Raw genomic sequence first — 24,653 nt, 5'->3', positions numbered from 1 at the left:
TAAATGTTCTGCTGCATAAATACATGAAAGTTAAACAGTATTTTCTAGATGAGGGTGTCTGCTAAACATGTGTAATAACAATGTCATAAATAAAACATGGCCAATGTGGTTCACAGCAAAGTCTGTTTTTTTTTTGCAGCCTTTTCAGGCTGTTTCTGAAATGTACACAGATATAGACCATTTCCAGATTATCTAATTATGGTGTAATTTTAAAATGATAAAAAGTTCTCCAAGCCAATATATACTTTTATGTTAATTATGATTTATATGGGAGGAATTTCTGAGTTTCTGTGTTCTTCTGTTCCTCCTTTTCCGTTGGTGCCTAATTGCGACCACAAAGGACTGCTGTCCGGATCAAACGAGTTCCAGGCAAACACCTTCATTCTTTCTGAGAACGCTAAACCCTAATCATTCCACATATGCAGATTAATCCCTGATGAATCGATGCATGCATTGATTGTCCAGGAGTATGTGACCTTTTTTTTTAACTTTTTGGAATAGCAATCAGGTCATAGCGAGGTCCCTCTCTCGTTCCGGATTACCGGAACCCTTTCAGCCGCAGCCAGGAGGGAGGAGGGCACGATACGGGCGCACAAAAGACCAAAGCACTTTTGTCAAGAGGCGGGAGGAGACGCAGTGGGGATGGACAGGGAGAGGAGAACAGCACGCATCACAAAAGGCCAGCGCGAGAAAGCCTGCTGGGTAAGAATCTCGCTCGCTGATCTGCGCCCGCAAACAGCCGGCACTGCGGCCTCCTCTTCCTCCACAGGAGGCATGTCTTTGGGAATAACCATTACCGCCTCCCTCCTCCCCCCCCCAATCCACAGAGAAAGGACAATATGCAGGTGACGTCAGTGCTATCCATGATCCCGCTCCCTTTAACGCCCGCCCTGGCGATCTCACACCTGGACATCGGCTGTCGTTTCCGCAGGTGAGGACTCAATGACCCTGCAACAGTCTGTCTCCATGGACATAGGCTCGGCCCCCCTGCTATTTGCTGGGAGCTAAGCACTTGGCTCAGCTTGGTAACAGAAATGAGCTCAGGCAAGTTTGGAACACAGAGTGCCGGTTTTTAGATCGCAAGGGGTACCTGTAGCTCTGTCTGAGCTTCTTTCTGTTGGACCATTCAGGGTCGAGGCTGACGCATCGCATGAGTTCCCCACAGGGAGAAATCACACCATCCCACAGAGAGCCCACACCAGCTCACAGGCAGAACTTCCTCACAGAGAGAACTCAGACCGCCTCCCAGGGCAAACTCACACCACCCCACAGGGAGGCGTAGAGCTGTACCTGTCACCACCTGTGGATGTGACCGCAATTTCAGAGCTACCCTGCACTTTGAGAGTCTGTGTTTTTTGTCAGAGCTGCATATCCCCAGCTCCTGCCCTCTGTGCCCTTTCTCTCTGAGCCTGTCCTCCTCCGTGCCTCTCTCTCTTTTTCTTTGCGTAGGCTTTTTATTTTTTTTTATTTTTTTTTTATTAAAGCCACGCGGGAGTAGCACAGATTCACCTCTCTCTACTGCATGTGTATTGGCAGTTAATTGTGCTAAGGTTCCAGCCTTCACACACGTTCTCACTGCAGTACTTCTCTTCACGGTACTTCAGCTTGCGACCGGCTTGTTGCCCTCCTCCTGGCTAATGGCTGGTTGTTTCACATCCCTGACAGTGACAGTGACAGTGCCCAGGGTCCCAGGTGAGAACTCCTGCAGGCTGGTTCCCTAAATTCGACCGGGGGGGAGCAACTGTGCCTGCCCATCTCTGCCCCCCACTCCCCAGTGGCTAAGTCTCTGCTCGGTACATTGCCTCTGCATTGCGGTGCATAAATGCCCCTTTCCATGGCTGGCCACGCCCTACGCCTGTACCATTCTGCTCCCAGCATGACATAAAAAGGGGGTGTGTCAGGCCTGCTGCTGTTTTGGCTTACCACAAACCACAAGGTAGGGGGAGGAAGAGAGAAGGATGGAATAGACAGGTGCTTTCCAACAGTATAACCTTACAGTTGGCAATTATTCTGCTGTTCTGTCAATGGGGTCATGTACATTGCGCTGCAATGAATTACATTTAAAGCTTTTCTAATGATTGGATGAAGTTCAGTTTGGGGGTTTTTTTTGGAATGATTTTCTTAATCAAGCTTGTCAGTGTTGCTGAATCAAGAACGAGGCTCATTTGGCAAGCATTATGTAACTGACTTGGCTAACACTACATTTCTATTTAGGGGTATCTATGACATGATAGGGATTTCCAAACCTGAAGAAAAGTCAATAAATAATTTTTTTTTTTTGTACGCGATTTTGCACTTTACAGAGGTTTATATAACACAGGTTCAGAGCTGTGAAGACAGCATCTCTTCTGGGGAGATAAGCACATTGTGAAGGATCAAGAGGATGCTGAACGCACCGAAGGATGCGGGGTTTCTCTGCGTTTTCCGCACATTTCATGCCCGGGGTTGTCATAGCGATTGCAGTGCTTTATTGCACTCCCAGAATCAATATTAAAGACATGTGAAACTCCTCTTCTTCCACCCGCAACTCGCTCTTGTGAGTTTAAAAGTTCCGACGCACCGCTTGCTTCTCCAGCCAGTCGAGCTGCTGCAACGTTGTATGTGTGTACATGCATGTGATGTTTACATTTGACCTTAAATATCCCAGCAAGGCAAATGCTGCTGGCTTCATTCCTGGCATTTGTTTCACATGAAATATGAGATGAACTAAAAGACTTTCATACACATAATAACATACTGTATGTCTGGCCTCAGTCAGTTATAACCTAATATTTAATACACCACTGTATTTACACATTCCTGAACTTTCTCAGAGACAGAGTGCAGCAGATCGTGGTAAGAACTGTATATCTGAGGAACGGGAGACCAGAATTGAGTGTCCTTAGCTGCCCTTCTTGCGGTTGTTACAATACGCACCATTACATATGTGGCCGTGATAAGAGCATCCACCAAATGATTAATATACATAATATTACATTCGATTACATTTGCAGATGACAGAGTGCTGGACAGCCCGATAAACGGCGGTGAAGGCTCGCATGGTGGGCTCTTTGAAGAGTTTGTAAAGTGGTGTGGTAATTCATTCTGAAAGCCGAACAGACAGAGGAAGAGATGTTCGTGGATTCCGGGGAAATGCACCTCCTTCTCAGCCATGGCTCTTAAAAGGCGGTGAACATAGGTAGTGGAGGAATACACATGGCTCTTTTAACATAGACCAAACAATCTTACATCTCTCTTTCATTTTAACATTTTATTTTTTATTTTAATTTAATTTCTTTTGGTGTGCAAATGAGTTGCATGAAATGAAAAATAGTTCAATTGTCAACACAGGCAGGCAGTGGGATGCAGGCGGTTCAACAGCCGTGTCTAATAGAAATCCACAAAAGAAGAGACTTTCAAAAAACCTTAGAACACACTATCATATAACAGAAAGCTCCTGCAGTGAGACAGCAATGCACTCACTTCATTTATTTATTCCAATCACAGTGGCTCTTATAAATAACCATTGAAGTACCTGATTTCTGGACTTGAAGCTAGTTTTGAATTATCCCTCCCTCCCCCACTTGGGATCTTTCACTGATGGGTGGGAAGAAATTATACAATTTTAGACTTCTCTAGGCAGGCCGGGGCCACCTACAAAATGCGACTCTAGCTGATAAAATTGCATAGGCGTACGAGTGTAATCGTGCTATCTGCTGCGAAAAAGGACACCGGGAGAACTTTGAAAGCACCTGACTGTTTTCAAGTGCTCTTTGGGTCACGTCTTGATCGGTTTCATTGTGTGTCAGAATGGATGCACAGAGAGGTTAGCTTTTAAGATGTTTTTTTTTTTTTTGCAAAAATACCCGTGTGCTGCATTCGAAAGGCTCATTGTGAGATGACTGTGAGTGACTGTTTCGCATTTCCGATGCAGTCTGCCACACACATTCAGGTCTGCTTTTAGCATCTGTTTTCTGCTGATTGAGCCCTGGCATCTTCAGGGGAACAAACAATTCAGGTAACTTAAGATGTGCAACCGACTGGCAGCACTAAGAATGGCAGACTATGAAAACAGGTTGCTTACGACTTCAGAGCATCTTCTTTCAAAATAAAATGGTGTTTCTGATAACCAGCTATCTCTAATCTGTAAAACCACTCTTTTATTTTGCTGTGTATGGTGTGTATATACTGTATGTGTATGTAGCATACAACCTACTTTAACAGATAATTTAACATGCATGCACTTAATGAATTACCAGTCTCCATGTTGATCACGTTCACTGAAAAAGGCCGTTTGAGCTGCTTCACAGCACCTTACATGAGAACATACAGTAACTGTGTTTGACAACCGAACTATCTGTGGCATAAAATATCACATACTCAGAGGAGGCATGGCAGACTGCAGTGATGATGATGATGATGACGGTGGCAGTGACAGTGATGATGATGATGATGATGATGATGATCATGAGGGTGAGTAAGCAAAGTAGTACCACAATATCTGTTCATATGCTCCTGGAAAGTCAAGTTTATGGGTGTCGCATTGTATCAAGGTCATTTCAATGTCATTTCATGCTTGCAGCTGTCATTACAGGAATTGCAAAGGGCTCCTGCGGTGCATTGTGGGACCTGTCGTGGGAAAAGCAGCCGTTGGCTGCATGCAAGTTTATAGGAGGATTGCATTTGCCTTGCTTCCCAAAGCCCCTGAGTGACCACTGGGGGTGTTGCAGTGAGGCGATCTTAACATGTACAACTGCCAAAAATCGCATTGCTTTAGAGGAAACAATGCAGACGTGCAGGTCTCACCACACAGGCAACGCCAGGGAAGCGAACTGACTGGCTGAGGCCCGCTGGCCATGAGTGACATTTTACCAGCCATCAAGTTGTTATGTCATATTTTTTATCAGTGAAAAAAAAGAAAGCATGGCAGCTTACAATATGACCCAAACAATCCTTGCTCTGGTCTTTGTGGAAACATTTAAAGAACTGCAGTAAAAAAAAAAAAAAAACATTCCACAAGTTAATATTCATTCACTGAGACACAAGTCTTTCCCAGCAAGTGTGTTATAAAATAGGGTAGCAATTTATATCTGAAGTGGAGTGTGTCAATGTCATGTAAGGACTACAGTGTACCTTAAAGCTGGAAACACTGTGAGAAGTCATAAATGAAAAGGCCATAGTGTTTTCCCCACAGACAGCATACACACATGAAACCAGTGGAGTTCCACCTTCTTAACCTAGAAACCCTTAAACCCTTTTCTGAGTCCAGTATGAAATTTTTCACTAAGCATTTTTTTCAGTTTTATTGTCATGCAGCAAAGCTCTTGCGTGCTTATGATAAATAAAATCTCCCACAATTCAGGTCTGGGGATTTTAGGGTATAATGTGTTCTGAGGACCGTGGGGCGTGACTGTCTCTTACAGATGGCAGCAGGGGTAGCTTTCTAAATCAGCGGCAGAGTTCCAGCTGACTGTTTCAGCATTAGATTAAAGACAATACCCTTTAAACGCCATGGCTCCTTTCTGTTCCGAGGCTCTGTCTCATACTTGAAAACCTGTTTTAAATCACCATATAGGGCTGCTGGATGAGAGTCAAATTTAAGCACAGGAGCTGTAGCCTCTTTCATACACTAATGAATTTTTCAGGTGCTTAATCTCAATTTCCCCACCAGACCAAGATCAAACCGTTTAATATGGCCACATATTAAATTGTTTCATATTTAGTTGTTGCGCGTACTCTGCTAATATGATTAAAGCAGAGGTTCAGCTATTTTAAAACTGAATCATTAAAGCAGATGCTATTTTAAGCCAGATTTGAGACAACAGAACAGCTTCACCAAAAAACTACATTAGTATTGTTCTAATGTCATATAAAGGCTCAGAGCATGGAATAAATGAATAAACATAAATTATGGGCCGAAGATGAGAGGGAGCAAAATACTTAATACAGAGGGAAGCAGGAGAAGGAGCCAATGACAGATGCATGAATCCATTTCAAATCAGCTCTCAGACCGAGGAAGTTGTTGAAACAAATATCCCAGGTGCTTCTTGACATATGTAGGTTAGGTAATTAATACATAATGTAATCAGTACAAGTTAGGTAATTATATATACTGTATATTATTATTACATTATATTAAATTTAATTGTCAACTATACAGTGGCGGCAGTGTGGCATAGTGGTAAGGAGCAGAACTCGTTACTGAAAGGTTGTCGGTTTGATTCCCCACCAGGGCACTGCTGCTGTACCCTTGGGCAAGGTACTTACCCAAGAATTGCCTCAGTACATACTCAGCTGTGTAAATGGATAACATGTGAAAACTGTAACCTACGCAAGTCGCTCTGGATAAGAGCGCCTGCTAAATGACATTAATGTACTGTAATGTACAGTGAGCGGCATACTTGCTTTAGAGTTTAAACATAGACCTATAGGCTAAATTAACTTTACATCAACACAGGCGCAAGCCATGTTTAATTTCCCTAGATGGTGCTAAAGATCTTGCTATATTCTCAGAGCCACAGCAGCAAGAGCTACATGTAAAGCCTATATAATGATGTCAAAAGACTGCCTGTAATAGGGCACAGTGATGCCTAGGAGAGACACCGGGCTTCCAACGGAGCAAAGCAATGCAAGTAGGGTGTTGCAAAAGCCTCTGACAGAAGCGCGCTGGCAGCGGCAGACAGTACGCTACAGCCATGCGGCCACGAACATGCCCCGCAATTAATGTCCAACTACTGGCGCGGAATGCTGGGCACAGCTGATAGTTCAGGCAGGGACAGCGCCACGCCGCCCTGCTCTCCGTGCCCTGGGAGTTCCCACAGAGACCCAGATCAAAACAATTAAGCGATTAGTCTGTGCGAATGAAAAAAAAGAGCGCCGTGTTCGTAACAGTGCCCGACTATGTTGTGTAATTCGTTGAAGAACAACAGAAAGAGACGCCTGATTCATAGGGGGAGTGTTTTTGGGGTATGAACCCCCTTAGCCAAAGTGGACAGCAAGTGGGTGGGAGGACTGTATCTGCCCATGAAAATGCTATGATAATGCTAACTTTGACCCTTGGGGCAAAGAGTAGAAGAGGCTACTTTGACCGTTTATAAATGCATGAAATAGCTTGCTGTCTTTTATAATGGAAGAGCCCTTGGGTGGGCAAGGCCAGGCTTGACACACTGCTGGAAATGCTCCACACTACAGCCAGAACAACGGGCTTAGAATGGCTGACTGCCCTGCTCTCGTCAGGAAACTTCATACGCATCTCATTCAGCTTATCCTGAATATTCAAGAGAAAATAACAGCCACTTATGTAATATAAAGCCTGAGCCAATTTAAAAAAAAAAAAAAAAACATGAACACACACAACAAACAGGGCTTTGTAGGAACTGGCAGGGGGGCAATGCTGTCCGTGCTGGGATTCGCAACGCTCGGTTGACTGGTGCTTGTGTCATGTCGTTGCTGAGGAAGCAGACTCATCTCTCTGGGGCCAGAAGTCAGCCAGGCCAAGCCACCCCGACGCTGAGCTGTGAGCGGCCGTCACCGCGCAGTGACAGACCGTCCGCTGGAGATTTCAGCTTCCCGCCGCCTTCCTGCAGGACCTCTGCTCCCTGTGAAATGAGAGGAGCTGACCGTGCTCTGGGCACCCAGTGGGGGGCGCTCTGCTGAAAACTGAGTTTGACTCAGCGTGCATCGCTCCAACAGCACAGCTCTTCACATACATAATGCAAAGGCCACGCCTCCTCAGTTATGCAGGCGTAGCTCAGCACGGACCGTTCTGTAAAATGGCCTTCTCCATCCATGCGGTTCAACAGATTTCTGACACAATGTCCTGTTGAAATTTCTGCCATAATCCTTTAAAACCTTGAAGATACAGAGCACTGAAACCATACTGTTGTGGGATTTTAGAGTGCAACAACTTCAGCAATTAATGTGAAGTTTTTTAGAGAAGAAAAAAACTAAACATAGTTGTAGCAGAATAAATAATTTATTTAATCTCTTTGGGGGAACACTTATGTGAAATGAGGTTCAATCACCCGTAGATAAAATAGGATGATGGGCTAATATTATAGCTGGCATATGTATCAAATGAATAGATAGGTTGCTAGATGCTACGTTGTTCACATTGTAATGTTATTAAACCTCAATGAGACAGAAACAGAAGAGTGACTAAATGACAAACTTTGCAGCATGTCTAATTGAGGCCTCCCATCCATCAGACAGGAGAAGGCCAGAGTGTGACATGACTTCCTTGATCTCTTCTCTTGCTAAATATTACAACTGTTATTTACTGCCTTTTAATTTTGGCGCGATGATCATAGTCATTTTGGCGGATACGTAACATTTTCTCAAAAGGCTTCATTAAATTCAAGCAATTTGTGTCAGCGTGTTCACGTGTTTGCTCTACATGAGTCAACTTCAAAGATGGGCTGTCTCCAGAACATTCCACATTGTTTGCCAAGGAAGAGTTCATATTATTAAAGATCTGCATATTGAAATGCATTAATGACATTGATGTTTCATTTACTTGCTATGGGCGTGATTCAGATTTTTTTTTGCAAAGCATTAAGCCACTGCAGTGCCTTTGAAAAGCTACATGTTTTTGGTATTTGCACAGCCTTACAGGATAAATTATCCTCAATGCGGAAACAAACTTGTTGGTACTAAGGCAACCACCCTATAATCTCATTTCATTATGAGTGTGGCAGAATCATGGTAATCACATTAGGTTGCTTTTAAAGTCATACTTTTACAGAATAATTATTTAATGCAAACCCATTTCTGTCAGGAAAACCCTTTCAGTGCTGAACATGAACTTTTACTGTCATAAGCTTCAAAGTAAAAAGCAGGATACTTATCAAACAGGCATATGCATTTAGAAATGATTTTATCCAGGTACTGAAACCTCAGCTTCAGAGAACACAAAGTTTAACAAACCTGCTATGTATTTGCTGCATAAACACCTTGTATGAACTGTACATGTGGCACTTATTAGGATTAAGGAAAAGTTAAGCAAAAAAACATAACTTTTCAGATGTATAAAACATTAATAATAAACCATACAGACACAAACTTATAAAACTATTCAAGCGTACTTTTTCTTTTGGTGGGTACTTTTTTTTTAACTTTTTTGATCTCTTAAAGTTTTCATGTCACAAAGTCTTCAAACTTTCCATGTTGAAGCCCTTTAGATGAATTTCAAAACTTGCGAAAAGGCATGTTGGTACATTTTAATTTAAAGTGTGTGTTCTTTTGTTAACTGCTCACTGTCACTAGTAAAATGAACACCAACTAATGAGCAAATACAAGATTCTCATTACACTACACCACATTGTTCCTTTAATGAGTAGGACTTCACCCCACTGGCAACCCAGAGACAAACTCTGAGCATGACAAGTGCTGATTTATAATTCCATTTACTGCAACCTTCTCTCATTAAATTGTGCAAAACAAAAGCTTGTGCCTAACTCTGGTGCCTGTGTGTCCCCTCTGCTGTAACAAAAGATGACCCTAAAGTGATTCTAAAATGAAGGGGTTTCGGATTCAGCGTGTTGTAGTCTAAGCGCTCGGATGACTCTGGGGGAAGCGCGGCGTGCGGGTTCCGCTACGCTGCGAAAGATAAGGCATTTCAGACGGGCGCTCTCAAAGGGCGCAGGAATGTTCGTGCCCTCCTCGTTCGCGCCGCGCTTTCCTCCCCGACGCGGCGCAGATGAACGGAGCTGGGGTCTTTTATCCGCTGCGTTCGCGGGTATCAGATCTAAACCGGCCAAAAAGAACCACCCCCACCCCCCCCCCCCCCCCCCCACGCCACCCCTCTTCCATCCCGTTTCTCCATCCACATCCTCAAAGCCACCATGCTATTCATTTTAGAACAGGGCTCCCTCATTTGTGCACAGATAGTGACCGTATTCTTATTTGGCGCAAGGTGTGTGTGGCCTCATTGAGCTTGCTGTTGTTGTGATTGAATCATATGTGGTCCAAATGCTAGCTTCTGTTGTGCTCCATAAATTGACCATCTATAACTATCTATAGGAACCCACCTCCACGCATCTCAAATGCTGTCCCTTATAGGCAGTTTAACATGTTATTTCCAGAGTAAATGCTTAACTTAAATAATTATCCCCTATCCAAGAACTCATTTACAAATTGTTCAGTAAAATATTTAGTGCTACTGTACATTACCTATTAATGTTGAATATTAACAATCAGACTGCTCCTAGTATGAACAGTACAGGAAACATCTTTGGCACATTTTCGATATATTGTCGTGAAGAACATCTCTCTTGAGGAAATAAGAAGAAGAAAAGGCAGAGATACTGACAGGGACTCAGGGGGAAAGGTATCTCACTGAAGCAGAATACTTCCCAAAGTCCTCTGTTTAAAAGTAATATAGGTTTCTACTGTGTCCTCATTTACAGAACCTTCGATAAATGTTTAATTTCAGTTTGCTCATCTTGGACTTTCATTTATAAACACAGAGTAAATGACATACCTTTTTATATTTTATATATGTTTATCTACAGTGTGACAACGCATCTCCATTATTCCATCTCCATTATTATTATTTGTTCATTTAACTCAGATTTTTCCTGTTTTTTTGAGCAGCAACGTTTTTTAACATTCAGGTTTCAACGCAAATAGTGATGATCAATTACCATTAACGTTCAAACTATGGTCAAATTGGCATGATCGCCCCATTGTGTAGTTATTACATGTTGTTGCATTTGAAGTAATACATTTCTGTAGGTTGGGGCTTCAGTGACATCTAGTGGCCAAAGGGTCTCAACATCATTGCAGGCAGTGGCATTCAGATCTCAACTCCTACTCATCGCATATCACACCCTTGGGTTATTCAGTCCCTGAAGGGCAAATGATCAAAATCATAAATTTTCCATACCTCTCCTGCTTTTCTTCAAAGCTGGAGGAGACTGACGTGGCATATTTCACTGAAACGCCGATAAATGTGGATGGTGATAGCAGCCTTCTTCCATGCACTGTTCAGTCTGACAGTACTTACATTTATTCATTTGGCAGACGCTTTTATCCAAAGCGACTTACATAGGTTACAGTTGTTTTACAATGTTATCCATTTATACAGCTGAATATTTACTGAGGCAACTGTGGGTTAGGTACCTTGCCCAAGGGTACAGCAGCAGTGTCCCAGCGGCGATTGAACCGGCAACCTTTCGGTTATGAGTCCTGCTCCTTAACCACTATGCTACACTGCCGCCCACTTGCTCATGGTGGTGTAAATAGACTGGAGGGGGTACTCCGTGGGGTTAGAGCAGAACATTGTGTCTGTGGCATCGCAGTGATACCCACATTGCAAACATTAACTCCGCCAAAGCCAGTAGCATCAAGTGCCAGCCTGAAAGAGAAGGCACAGGGAATCATTACTTCAGATGTTATGCTAATGCTAACTCTGTGTAGCATACACAAAACCATGCAAAATCGGCTCCAGGTGACGGTGTGTGTACATTACAGCGAAGGCTAAAGTGTAACCTCCTGGGAGGGCTTATTCCAGCCTCTGCAGATTATATAGGCTATCAATCTGGCCATCGCTGCCCCAGTGAAACACACGTCACTCATATTTCCTGATACTTAGTCCACAGTGAGTCTACAGAAAACTGCTGTTTTCCAGAGGCAGGTTCCTTTTACAAAGGCAGCATAAACTGTAATGAGGTCATTGAGAGAGTTTGGAAGTATTGCTCCAGCGATGGGAAATCTTCACACTATGATATCTGTCATTAGCAAACTGTTTTTGATGCAGGGCTTTGACACCTCGCCATGGAATCTGAGGGCAAAACTCAAGGACCACATCTCAAGCTTTTGGAATGTCAGCTTTCACAAGTCTATGCATGAGGTACAAGCATAACCAGACTGAGCAAGCTTTGTGGGCTGGCTGAGGGGTCAACATCCAGGTGACCTTTCAAGGGTGGGTGAGAGTGTTAGTCTTCCCAGTGACATCAGGGGAAATGTGTATAAACACACACCGCTGCACTTGAGAATCAGTCTTCTAGAGGGATTGTGCGTTTGCTCTCAGCTTGCCTGGACACGGTGCAGCATCAGAGTGGTTAGATCTCAGTTTGAGTGTTTTTTTAGATGACAGCAAACTGTCTGAAATATGTTTTCTGACAAATTTGAGTAAGTGAGAGAGCAAACAGCATCCCCAACTCACCTGCATTCAAGCATCCCATGATGCATTGCAGTGGGCAAAATGATCTGTGCCAGAGATTGGTCCATTTGCCGCACTCAGGTGGTAAAGCTAAAGCATGCCTGTTCAGAATTCCAACCTCATTTTTTGGGTGGTGTACTTAGTGGTGTGCAGTTGAGGTAAGTCCAATCTTTTCGGTCAGATCGCCTTTGCCCAAACCTTAGAAGAAACTGAAAGCAAAAGCTCTCAGAATGTTGGGGGCACACTGGATTCTAGTCAGATATGAGGATAAGACTGTTACTTCTGGTGTCATTGTAGAAGTCAAACACATAAATATGATGGAAGTGATAACGGCAAAATTAAAAGCAGAACATTTCTATTGCTGAGACACACAGGCAAGCATACTGTATCTATGTGAAAATCCTATTGCTTGTACTGATATTATTTTACTGAACGTTAGTTAGCCAATACCCATGGCAAATTGCTGCGGTAATTAGATATGCTAGTCATCAAAGGTATTGAAGCAAGTTTCCAAGAACTTAGTAAAAAGTAAATGTGCCTGCTAATTTGGAAGCGGCTACCTCTACAGCCTTCGGTGATTTCGCAGTGCTCGTTTCGATATTTTCACTTGCATTTCCAGTTTGACTGGGGGTGAGGTTAGTCAGCTATCCGCAGGGGGGCGCTTTGAGCCCTGTGTATGCAGCCGTAGCGGTTCTGAGTTTGACCTGCTCTTGCAATGACAGTTTCCTGTTGGAAAAAAAGGAGAGGGGGGTGAACCATGAACCCGCGGAGTAACGCGTGTTGGCGAAATCAACGCAGTTTTCAATCAGGATGTGGTGAGAGGGAGGAGGAGACGTCAGCAGCGGTATCTTTTCTGCAAAGCTAAAGCCCAGTCTGCGAGACGCCATGCAGTGAACGGTCCGGGCAGCGCACTGAATTTCAGGGATTACTGATGTCGCAGACGGAAACGAGTAAGACCAATATCAGCTGACATTCAAAATAAATAATGCTCACAAAAAACCGTACAGCTAGGTCACCAGCTAGCAACGTGGATTATTAGCTATCTTGTAAAGTAATTCCTGCCCCCAACTTGCGGGGGCTGGCGAAGGTGTCTGATGGTAACCACGTCTATTGGAGAAAAGTATGTGATTGAATTAGCCTGAGATAGCAAAAAGATAGCTTTCAGCTCGATAGCTAGCTAGCTATAAGCAAGTATAGAAACGTGTTAGCTTGGTAGCTATAAAGGATTGCTAGCAACTGGGTCTGGGAAGCGACCACTCACCATCGCCAGCGAACTTTTAGCTGGTTTTGACATTTGTTTGGAAACTTTCGGGCAAGGTTGAAATGAGTGGCGAGGCAAAGAGTGCAGTGCAAGGAGGCGAATCGCTAAAGGCGAACTCCCCGGGACACGCACGGGAAAACGGACAAGCCGCTGCGAGCGGCACCGCCAGCGCCAAGACGGACTTGCCGAGCCCCGTGGATCCCGGCGAGGAGCCGCAGTCCGCCATCGCCGATGTCACCCAGATGTGGATGCAGTTCGCCAAGACGTTCGCCATCATTTTCCCCATTTACGTGCTGGGATATTTCGAGTTCAGCTTCAGCTGGGTTTTAATTGGACTTGCGGCGTTTTTCTGGTGGAGGAAAAACAAAGGAAACAAGGACACCCGGATAAATAGAGCTTTGGCGTTTTTGGAGCACGAAGAGAGGACCGTGCGCCAAAGTGTGCCAACTTCGGAACTGCCACCATGGGTGAGTGAGCAACGTCGTTTCAACACCGCTTAAGACAGCGGGCATACCCTGCGGATCAAGCCAAAAAAAATTTGGCCACCTACCGTAGTTGTGATAGTAGGTGTCTATGTTTCTATGTTTTTATCGGTAGGAGCACATGAAAAAACTGCGCCGAAGCGGTAATTCAGTCTGTATCAAGTACGACTTTCACCAAACATCAGAAAAGGGGCAAACTCTTAACTTTTTTACAGTCAGTTAATTAATCTGCATTGTAAGTTATTGCTTTAGTTGCTAGTGTAGTAATTACCATAAAAAATATCAGAAAATATAGTAGAGGCTAAAACGTGTGTGTACTTTTTGTTGTCTAGAACAAGGACATTTGGGAGCTAAGGCTAATATTTGCATCTCTGATATGTTTCTGCTTCGTTATGCCTTGTCCTGCTAGCAAAGCTTGTTTCCTGTTCTGATTAAACATCAGTTAGTTCAAGGTATGCCCCCCGTGCGTCTTGGCAAAATTAAGAAGACTTTTCTTCTCTTTGCTGGTACCGTTATTGAACCACAAAAACATCAGTTTGAAGGAAATATTAAGTAATCCCCTCGGGAAACTACTTAATTCTCTTTACACGTAGCAGACTGTTTTCTTAGACAATGCGTCTAATTTTCGTGTTTTTTCGTTCCCTCCTGTAAAATTGTGATGTCACTTCCCTTTGCATTCATATAGGAAAAGGCCATATCCATGTGCCATGTATGGTTTCATTTTTTAAGCTGTTACTGTTTTTAACAGCAATGTTTTCAGTTTTGTGTAAAATTGACTATGGGTTTATCTTTAAAAAAACAACCTTGATATTAATATTGGGTTTTTAAACGTATTAGGACCCTATTAAAGGTGTCTTTCTTACAGCCAAAACTGGTGATGGTAAAACCGATGATGCATTTTTTAGTACTGTCCCACACATATAGAGTAAAACTTTTTTAAATGCATAGATTTCTGTGTTTTTAAAAAAAAATGACTCTGGAGTTATGTTTGATTTTTCTCAAACCTGTCCACATTCTTCTGTTTACAAAGTGAAAGAATGTTTGCTACCATATGATGTTATAGTTGTACCGTTCTAACCACACATTCTCTGGAATTAGGTATGATGGTTTGAGATTATGGTTGCATCATCGTTCAGCAACGATGCTGAAAATAAACCATCTTAGAATCTGAGTTTCCCCGAGAAGATGTCTTTTGCACATGGCTTTATGATAGCGTCTACTCATGACTGTTTAAACTTAACAGGGCTTAATACCCTTTCAAGGTTGCTACGCAGGTTAAGCTAGGCCTGTATTCACCTGAAAATCATTAGAATAGACTATGAGTCTGTAAGAGCTCCTCACATTACTGAAGTGGTTATCAAATCAGGAGGAAGTGTGTTACACACCAGAAAACCACAGCTAGGGTTGATTGACATAAGGCAACGGTTCATCTTTTTAAAAAAAAAAAAAAATTCTTGGTTTTGGTTGTTTGTGGTTCTTGTTTATATTGCAGTAACACGGAGGAGAGGATCACGGCAGGCTGTCTTTAGCGCCAGTGTACTGCAGCTGTCTTTCTGAGGTGGTGTGAGGCTAAGCCTTTTCTAACTACAGCTTCACGCAGTGGTCTCAACAGTTTAAATTAGGCACCAAGGGGACATGCCACTGGGGAACTGATGCTGTTATTTTAGTGCTGAAACGGTGGCGTCGCGCGGTAGTGACAGTGAGGAACATGTAGGATTTGAATTGCGTGATGTGCTGCTGTTGCTAGCTATCGTGTGTGTGTGTGTGTCTGTGTGTGTCTGTGTGTGTCTGTGTGTGTCTGTGTCTGTGTCTGTCTGTCTGTGTGACTGTGTGTTTGCAGCTACCTGGAGTGATGAGAGTGGTTGTGCAGCTCTTGCTTGGAGACATGTCTTTGGTGGGAGTGTGTGTGTGTGTTGGTGTGTATACAAACACTCATTCATGCAGACATATATCTTTGTACGCTCTTGGACAGAAGGAACAATGAAATCCAAAACTCTGTGTAGAAGCGTCCAAATTTCACGAAATTGCAAGGTGGGATTAGAACAGTCTGATTTCCAGCTGGCTAAATTCACATCTTGTTATTCATCATTGGTCAATGTTGGATCATTTACCCCGTCGGTTTCTAAGCCTGGCCACTTTGGAATTGTCAGATGACCTAATCCAGGAGAATTACATTTGCGTGAGAACTTTCTGTCCCTCATTCCGTCTGAAACTCTGAAAAGCAGCGCTGTTGGTCAGAACAGTGGGTCAGCCTGTGGTTGTGGCGCCTGTCCGTATGGGAGGCCTGTACTGTTCAGCTGTTGGTCACTTGTGAGGGATATACAGTGGTGATGTGCACTAGTTGGGTATTGACCTGGCGGAGTAGCTCTGAAGGTCCTTCCAAAGATACCCTAGTTCAGTTTGCTGAGAAACAATGGCAGCTGCTAAACAAGGAGTCATTCAGAAGCAACGTGAGATCATTGCCTTATAGTTTTCACGTTAGAACACAGGAGCTTAAGATTTCATTTGAAACACAGTATATAAACAGGCCACTTTGTTCAATAAATGAATAAAACACTTTACATTACATTATTGGCATTTAGCAGACGCTCTTACCCGGAGTCACTTCACTTCAACTACAGGTTTTTACAATGTTATCCATTTATACGGCTGGATATTTACTGATGCAATTATGGGTTAAGTACCTGGCCCAAGCAGCAGTGCCCCAGCAGGGAATCAAACTGGCAACCTTTCAGTTATGAGCCCTGCTCCTTAACCACTATGCTACGCTCCTGCTCCAATTTGATATTTGCGTAAATCAATGGGAAACATATATTCATATTTCCTTGTGTGACAGTCCTGCGCAGGGTCTGTTCGTGGACGCACTCCCAGAGTGTGGACCCGCACATGAACTCAACTGACAGACAGCTTCCTGTGACAACAGGAAGTAGAGAGTAGTGGTGGTCACACTTAGTCTAAGTATAACTTTGATTTCACAGAGTCATTTTAGTGGCTGGGCCTTGTGAAATTGCGTGGACAATCACAGCTGGCCTTGCAATTTAAGCCTATTTTTGGAATAAAACGGAATTTTTCAATGCTTTCAATATGTAAATAGTTTAGCCTACCAGCGTGTTGTGCCTATGAGTCAGAGCTAGTGGTTACAGCTAAGGGCTTCAGGTGTTGGAAGTCATTCAGAGGCAGTTGTGTCACCTTTGTTTGTCAAAATATTTATGAGTGTTCAACAGAATTCATGAATGTTTCACACAGCTGCTGCGAGCGTCAGACAGCTCGGGGCAGATGTTCTGGTTGGTTAAAGGGGTGCAGGCGTTCCATATTGTCTCTGTTTGTGAAGTGCACTGATAGGAGGAACAGCTCCAGTTCTGCTGGGAGTGATGAGGAGGTATCCCAGCCTCCCAGACTCTCTCCAGCAGGTACATTTTTAAACTGGCTGCTGACAGCAGCCCTGGTGGCTCGCCCATCGTTTACCGTGTGTGTGTGTGTGTGTGTGTGTGTGTGTGTGTGCGAGTGTGCGAGTGTGCGAGTGTGTATGTGTGTATGTGTGTATGTGTGTATGTGTGTGTGTGTGTGTGTGTGTGTGTGTGTGTGTGTGTGTGTGTATGTGTGTGTGTGTGTGTGTGTGTGTGTGTGTGTGCGTGTTTGGCTCAGCCAAGACGAACACCATCAGCCAGGGCTTGGGTATCAGCATGGAGCAACACGTCTGCCTCCGGACACACGGCCGTCTAAGAATGGTGCAACGCGGCTCTTGCAGCTTCCCTGCAGAGTTCACATGAACATGCTCTCGGTGTCTCAGCCTTATCGCCGTGTGCCTGTAACCTTGCGTTCCCGGGAATCTCAGCCAGTGCTAGTATTTCTCTCGGTCTCCAGGTTACCAAATACGAGGCTTCGTCATGTCACCGGCACGCAGGTTTTCTCAGGAATGACGTATTTGCACTGAAACAGCTCCCTAAATCAGGACGATGACGTCGTGCAGAAGCTGCCCCAGGTGCAGCGTGTTTACGTTACTCAGACCCCTCTCTCGTGATCCCCTGCACCTCAGAGTGTGTCTGGATTCCAGCTCCACTGGAGTGGGAGCTTCTTGTAAAAAAAAAAATGCAGCCTCTGTCTCTGAGCCGCACCGTCCTCTGTCCCTGTTCTCACAACAAATATGCCAGGAATGAAGACTGCTTGGGAGTTTGGGCTGCAGCTCAACTGCCTTAGCCAAAAATGCTACAGCAAGAGGGAGGAGGGGGTCCTATACACTGAAAATGCAACAGCAGGAGAGAGTTTGGCTAGAAGCAGTCCCTACACACCAAAAATGCTATTGAAGGGGAGAGTTTGGCAAGAACGATTTCCTACACACAGAAAATACAACAGTAAGGCAGAGTTAGGTTACAGAAATGCCACAGCGGGAGGGAGAGATAAGCTAGAGATATTTTCGTGCGCAAAAAAAATGTTGTGGCAGTTCCAAAAATGTTGCAGCGGTTCCAAAAATGTTGTAGCAGTTTAACAGTTAGAAGTATGTTTCTTGTGCATGTGGCCTGCTGTTTGTTGTAATATAGCAGTTTACTCTTACACGAATAGCTCTCTGTGCTCTTGGCGTGGTCCAGCTTGAGGTCCAGGAGTGGAGGTCAGGGGACAGTGTCTCGCTCTGCTTGGGTCATGACCAGCGTGTGCGCAGCCAAGCTCGAAATTTTCGTTGGGCAGTCGGCCGACTAGGTGACCTGAACTGTGTCAGCTTGTATATCAGGTTGCTTACACAATCTTTTGACGGGGGTATTTAGCTAACCGGTGCGCTGCTGATTCCTGAGATGAAACAGCTGCCACGTTTGTGGAAACCCGTCCTAAAAACAATGTACTGGGTGTCAGCGAAGTGGCTTTTCATGAAACTTGTGTTGAGGTGCATGGGTGTGTGCGGTTGTACGACGTCCTCACTCCTCGCTCAGTCTTGATGGGTCTCGCTCGTTAAGGGAACCGCGTGAGAGCTCAGGGTGAAATTTATGGCTGCTTAGCCATTTATCCAGACCAACTTACAAAGGAGGAATACAGAGTGCGTCCAATGCAGAGTCTTGAACAGCCGAAAACGGTGAACACAGCAAACCGCATAAACCATCAGTACGTGGGTGGGGCTGTTTCCAGGCGAGTGAGAGCCAGTGGGCGGAGGAACCTGGTAAAGGGTGGGGGGGGTGCTGTGTTGTGCTGATCAGGGTACTGCTCTGCAGATGCAATTAAAAGGGCCATTAAAACCTTTGAAAACAGGAGTGTTTTGTACGTCAGGTACAGTCTGTGCCGTGCTTGTGATTGTGATGTCACCGGCCCCTCCTGCTTCTAGAATGTCTGCGTCTGGAGGGGCGGGGTCTGGTGCAGTGCAGGACAGTGTAGGAAGTAGGTCTTTATGCTGCATGCCCTCTGGTAACCTTGGAGGGCTGGCAGTGGTGGGAGTGAGCATTGGTTCTGGCTGCAGAGAGAGAGAGACTGTGTGCTGGCTGAGCCGTAGCGGGCATTTCAAGACGGCGTTTTAACGTACAGCTCTGATGACACAGTGCAGCGAAATTTGTCACGCTTCAGCATTACAGCAGGGTCCTTGACTCTGTTTGACTTGGTATTCTGTTTAACTCCACCTAAAAAAAAAATGCCTGCTGTTATCTGTTACAGTAAGCAAATTTATGAGAGGAAGCAATCATGCTTCTCCGCTCCCTCCGCTGTCTTATCAGTGGCAGTCAGGACTGTGCATTGCCCTCATCTGCCCGCTCTGATCTCCATCACCGCGTTCACAGAACTTCCTCACAAGAGACACCAGTAACGGGCGCCGGAACGACCCTGTTTTTTGGCCGCGGAGCGACGCCCTGGCAGCGGTGCCGCTGTGTAAACACGAGCCAGACTTCCCGCTCTCATGCAAACCTTTGCTCCTTTACTGGTGTTAAGAAAGACTTTCCCCTTGGAGGAAGCCTTCGTGTCAGTGTCCAAAGTAATCCCAACCCCTTGGAACGGAGGAATATCAATACGCCGGTGTCCTCCGAGCAGCATCTGTGAACTGTGCCCTACACATGGATTCGAACAACTGTTTGCGATATGATATTTCTCAGAACGCGGCTCTTCGGCCCTTGCGGTGATCCTGTTACCTCCCGCACTATCCGATAGGCCTATGTATAGCGCGAGAGAGTCAGGTCGGCCGCGCTGTGCTGCGGTATCTCTTGCTTGGTGACTCGGCTGCTTGCTCAAATTTTGAATGGATCGTTTACATGCGCTTCGGAGGGCGGGTTGCCAGGTTTTGAATATTACACGGAGAAGCTGCCGGTCAGGTCTGTCAGGGGTGGGGGGGTCGGGGGGTGTCCCCAGAACGTGGCCGCTGTTTGTGAAGATTGGGAAACCGCCCGCTATCTCTGTCTCTGTTTGTTCTATGCATAGGGCAGATGTCAGGAAATGCTGCAAATCTCATTCTGTTGCATAACTGACCCGCTGCGGGGTTGCTGACGATACGCTAACACTGAGTTAAGGTCAAAGCCTGGCTTAACGCGGAGGGGGTGCAGTGATGCTTGAAGTGGGCGGAGCCAGTCTGGAAAGGAGATCAGCTGCATGCTGTCATTAAGTTCGGGGCATTCCCAGATGGCAGAAATGAGCATGCTCTCTGTGCGGAAGCGCAGGGTAGAGTTAGAGTGAAAAACCCCCTCTATACCTGGCTGCAGAGCTCTCATTGAAAGGTAATGACTTCCAGTCTGACGCAGCCACTAGACTCGCATTCAAGTCAAGATGGCATAGTGAGGGTTCCCATCACTTGCCAATTGGTTACCATCAATGCAAACTTTGTGCGTCAAGAGAAAAATGCTCCAGGTGTTATCTGTTTATACAGCTGGATATTTACTGAGGCAATTGTGGGTTAAGCACCTTGCCCAATGGGTACTGCAAAGTTACCCCAACGAGGAATCAAACCGGAAACCTTTCAGCTACGAGCCCGGCTCCTAGCACCATGCCACAGTGCTGCCATCTGTTTTCATCATTTCCCCAGCCCTTTCAGGCCTAAGGAATGTGTGATTGACGTTACGTTGTCTCTGTTTTTAATAATGAGAGGCGTTGTTTCACTCGCTCGCACGTTCAGTGCTGTGTAAACCACTGAGAGGGGGCCTGCCCCTTCAGACTGAGGCAGTCAGGCTTACTGTGCCAGCTGTCCCGTTGCATTGTGGGCCGGCGCTGACAGCGTGCCGTTGCGTAAGCATGCTGACAGCTGAAGGGGAGCCTGACCCCGGCCCAGCTGGCCCTCCAAGGATCTGCAGCCAGTTGCGACATGGTAGTGTGACTTCAGGGCGGCACGTGTGCTGTTCGGGGACTGACATGCCATCCGCGGCAGTGGGCTGCCTATGAGGTGTTCAACAAATACAGCAGTACTCCATTATACTCCTGGGCAGCGTAGCGTAGTGGGAAGGAACAGGGCTTGCAACCGAAAGAAAAGGTTGCCAGTTCGATTCCCAGCTGGGGTACTGCTGTTGAACCCTTGGGCAGGGTACTTATTCCACAGTTGCCTCAGTAAATATCCAGCTGTATGAATGGATAACATGTAAAAATCGTCAACTGTGTAAGGGGCTGTGGGTAAGAGCGTCTGCTAAATGACAATAATAAAGAAATGTAATTATAGTCAGAGGCATTTTCTCGCCAGTACTGTCGCCAGCGCTGTGACTTTCTCACCTCTGTGAGATCACCCAGCCTGGAGATTTATTCTGGGTTGCCTGGTGATATCTGTGCTGCTGGGTTAGGAATCCTGCAGTAGACCTCGCAGGCCAGCTCTGGGACATGGTGTGAGCTACACAGTTACGGTATGGAAATGCAGTGCCACACAGCTATTATAAATGAACTGTCACAGGTGAACTTTGGTATGGGAGGTGTGTGAGGTGGTTAGGCAAAGAGATGAATGAGTATGGCCTTTTGTGCTTGCACTGAGACCTTGTCTCGTGGTTTCTTTCTCAATATGGTGAGATTTTTGCTTTTTTTTTCAGCTCTGAACTTCACTGCTTGAGCTTAGCCATCATACGTCGATGTCTGAAAGATTTTTTTCCTTTGGTGTTTTTTTCCATTATCTGAAAAATCTAGTCAAATTGCGTGCAAAAATAAAGATTATATTTGTCGTGAATGTTGTGAATTGTAATGTTGGTTTTGGATTATTAATAACAATATGTTAGACATTATTTTACAGATACAAATAGCTGTGTCTTTTTGGGGTTTATGCAAAGTTTCTTTGATCCCTGCACAGCTGAGTTGGAGTTCCATGTGCACTAAATAGCCTTCTTTTTGTAGATTTGTTTAAATGTCAGTGGCATAAAAAAATCATAATAATAACGAAACTTGGAACAGAATTGTCTGTTATACATAGACCGATTTTTGTCCAGTTTTCTGCCTAAAACCGTGAGGAAACGGCGCTCTAGGAAAGATTGTTTTCAGTAGAAGAACTGGGCCATCCCCCCTTACTCTCCTTGTTCCAAGATGCGTAGTAGCTATAGCACAATGTAACGAGGTCAGCTGAGCTCCTGTCGCGAAATCAGAGACACGGAGAGGATCGGGGCAGCTGGGAGATTCTGTGCAGTCATTCTCACAGCCACTCTCTTCTGCAGACCTTTCTTATTCTCAGGAAATAACAGAAGTGTGAGTCACGGGCTGGCCGGTCTCCCGTTCTGAGCACGAAAGACTCCTCTTTTCCAGTGCGTCTCAGTGGGACGAGTTCTTTCTCAAGGCACTACCAGCCTCCTGGGTGACTGTATTTTTAGGCCACAGGTCCTAAAAAGGAAGAAATGCACCAGTGTGTCACGGTTGGGTGAATTCTCTCCGTGGAATGGGTTTCCTGCAATTGTGACCAAATGGTCAAGGTCAACAGGAAAAAGAAATGTTCAAAGCTGAGTGTAGGCTAGGTCTTATAGCAGTCGTATGCCTGGCCCCACCTCCAAGCACAACAAAGATTTTCTGTACTCTTACCAAGCTGTTAACTTACCTGGCCCTTTAATGATTACATAAAGCAGAAATGCTGTTGAGAAATTTGCAAACATTTATTTGTGGCTTTAAGGCATTGCATGTTATCAAACCTGTTGACATGATACAGAAATTCTGCAGTTTTTGGTAATTATACTTTAATGCTTCAGTATCTCAAGTTTCTCAATCTTGATTACGTTAGTGGCTTCCAATTGCAAAATAAAATGATTAAGGAGAATTACTGTAGAATTTGTTCAGCACTGAGTAAAATGCTGTTTTGCATCTATTTGAACAAAAATGTTTCAGAGTACTAACAAGCTGGTATACATTATTCTGTGGAGTTCTTCAGGAGTTTAGGAGTTTAGTTCATGTATTTTCTGAAGTGTTAATAAAGTGACTTCAGAGATCCTTCTCTCACCCTCACACTGAGCATTGTAATGCATATGTAAGCACAGTGAACAGGCCCAGCGGAGAACACCTTAGCTGTGTTTTCCCATGTGACCACTGTGGAGCTTGTTCACAGTATAGTTGTCTGAATGTTTTAGGCCGGCTCCCAGAAGTGAGACATAACTGAGGCGGCCACATCCTACACGGCCTGGTGATCTGACCCGACAGCGTCCGGCACATTGCAGCTCTCTCAGTCGCACCAGCGGTGACGCTACGGGGCGGGCGGCTTCCTTCCAGCTTGCTGTCACCTCCTTTGTCACCCTTATCCAGAGTGACTTGCTTAGTTTCCAGTTTTTTTTTTTTTAAATCTGTTTAAAACAGATGGGTATTTGACTGAGGAGATTACAGAGTTTGGGTTAGGAGCCATGTTTGTTGCCACGACAGCACACCGCTGTCCTGCTGTAACACCCTCTCAGCTGCAGCTCTGTGGCAGCACTCTGCGTGTTCAGAGAAGGGCGGGTTGCGAGGGTGGAGGTAGAGTGCATAGGTGTGTGGCCTGTGGATATGGGAGAGGCGTCACTCAGTGCCCTGTGCGTGTAATGTATGTGTGTGTGTGTGTGTGTGTGTGTGTGTGTGTGTGTGTGTGTGTGTGTATGCGTGCGCACGCGTGTGTGTGTGGCGTGTGTAGGTGTGTGTGTGGCATGTGTAGGTGTGTGTGTGTGTGTGTGTGTGTGTGTGTGTGTGTGTGTGTGCATGCGCGCGCGTGCGTGCATGTGTGTGTGTGTGTGTGTGTGTGTGTGTGTGTGTGTGTGTGTGTATGCGTGCGCACGCGTGTGTGTGTGGCGTGTGTAGGTGTGTGTGTCATGTGTAGGTGTGTGTGTGTGTGTGTGTGTGTGTGTGTGTGTGTGTGTGTGCGCATGCGCGCGCATGCGCGCGCGTGCGTGCATGTGTGTGTGTGTGTGTGTGTGTGTGTGTGTGTGTGTGTGTGTGTGTGTATGCGTGCGCACGCGTGTGTGTGTGGCGTGTGTAGGTGTGTGTGTGGCATGTGTAGGTGTGTGTGTGTGTGTGTGTGTGTGTGTGTGCATGCGCGCGCGTGCGTGCATGTGTGTGTGTGTGTGTGTGTGTGTGTGTGTAGGTGCCGTGTGTAGGTGTGTGTGTGCGCGCGCGTGTGTGTGTGTGTGTAGGTGCTTTGCTCGGCGCTGTGTCTGTGGGCACAGTGCGGTGATGGATGGTGGTGGTTTAGAGAGGAGCTGCAGTAGAACAGGGCAGCAGCCAGGAAATGAGCCTGTGAGACAGAATTTACTGTGAGAGGAAGCAGCGCTGGGGGGAAGAGGCGTAGCATCAGGCCCTTACTGTGCCCCTGTGCCTCTGTCTGTGCCTCTGTCTGTGCCTCCTGTCCGGGCCCATGTCTGTGCCTCTGTCTGTGCCTCCTGTCTGTGCCTCTGTCTGTGCC

General features: G+C 45.4%; 1 protein-coding gene across 4 annotated transcripts in view; it reads left to right on the top strand.

Moving 5' to 3' along the window:
• Window positions 1-12,883: 12,883 nt before the first annotated feature.
• LOC118770917 (extended synaptotagmin-2-A-like) overlaps window positions 12,884-24,653 on the top strand; it is a 42,207-nt gene continuing 30,437 nt past the window's right edge. For all 4 annotated transcript variants that reach the window (XM_036518692.1, XM_036518691.1, XM_036518690.1 and 1 more), the window contains exon 1: window positions 12,884-13,870. In XM_036518692.1, coding sequence (XP_036374585.1) covers window positions 13,466-13,870 — 405 coding nt within the window. In that variant the 5' untranslated portion in view covers window positions 12,884-13,465. The remainder of the gene's footprint in view (window positions 13,871-24,653) is intronic.

The sequence above is a fragment of the Megalops cyprinoides genome, chromosome 24 (genome assembly GCF_013368585.1).
Source record: "Megalops cyprinoides isolate fMegCyp1 chromosome 24, fMegCyp1.pri, whole genome shotgun sequence".
In the NCBI taxonomy this organism is placed as follows: domain Eukaryota; kingdom Metazoa; phylum Chordata; class Actinopteri; order Elopiformes; family Megalopidae; genus Megalops; species Megalops cyprinoides.
This window is presented reverse-complemented; position numbering and strand designations above follow the sequence as displayed.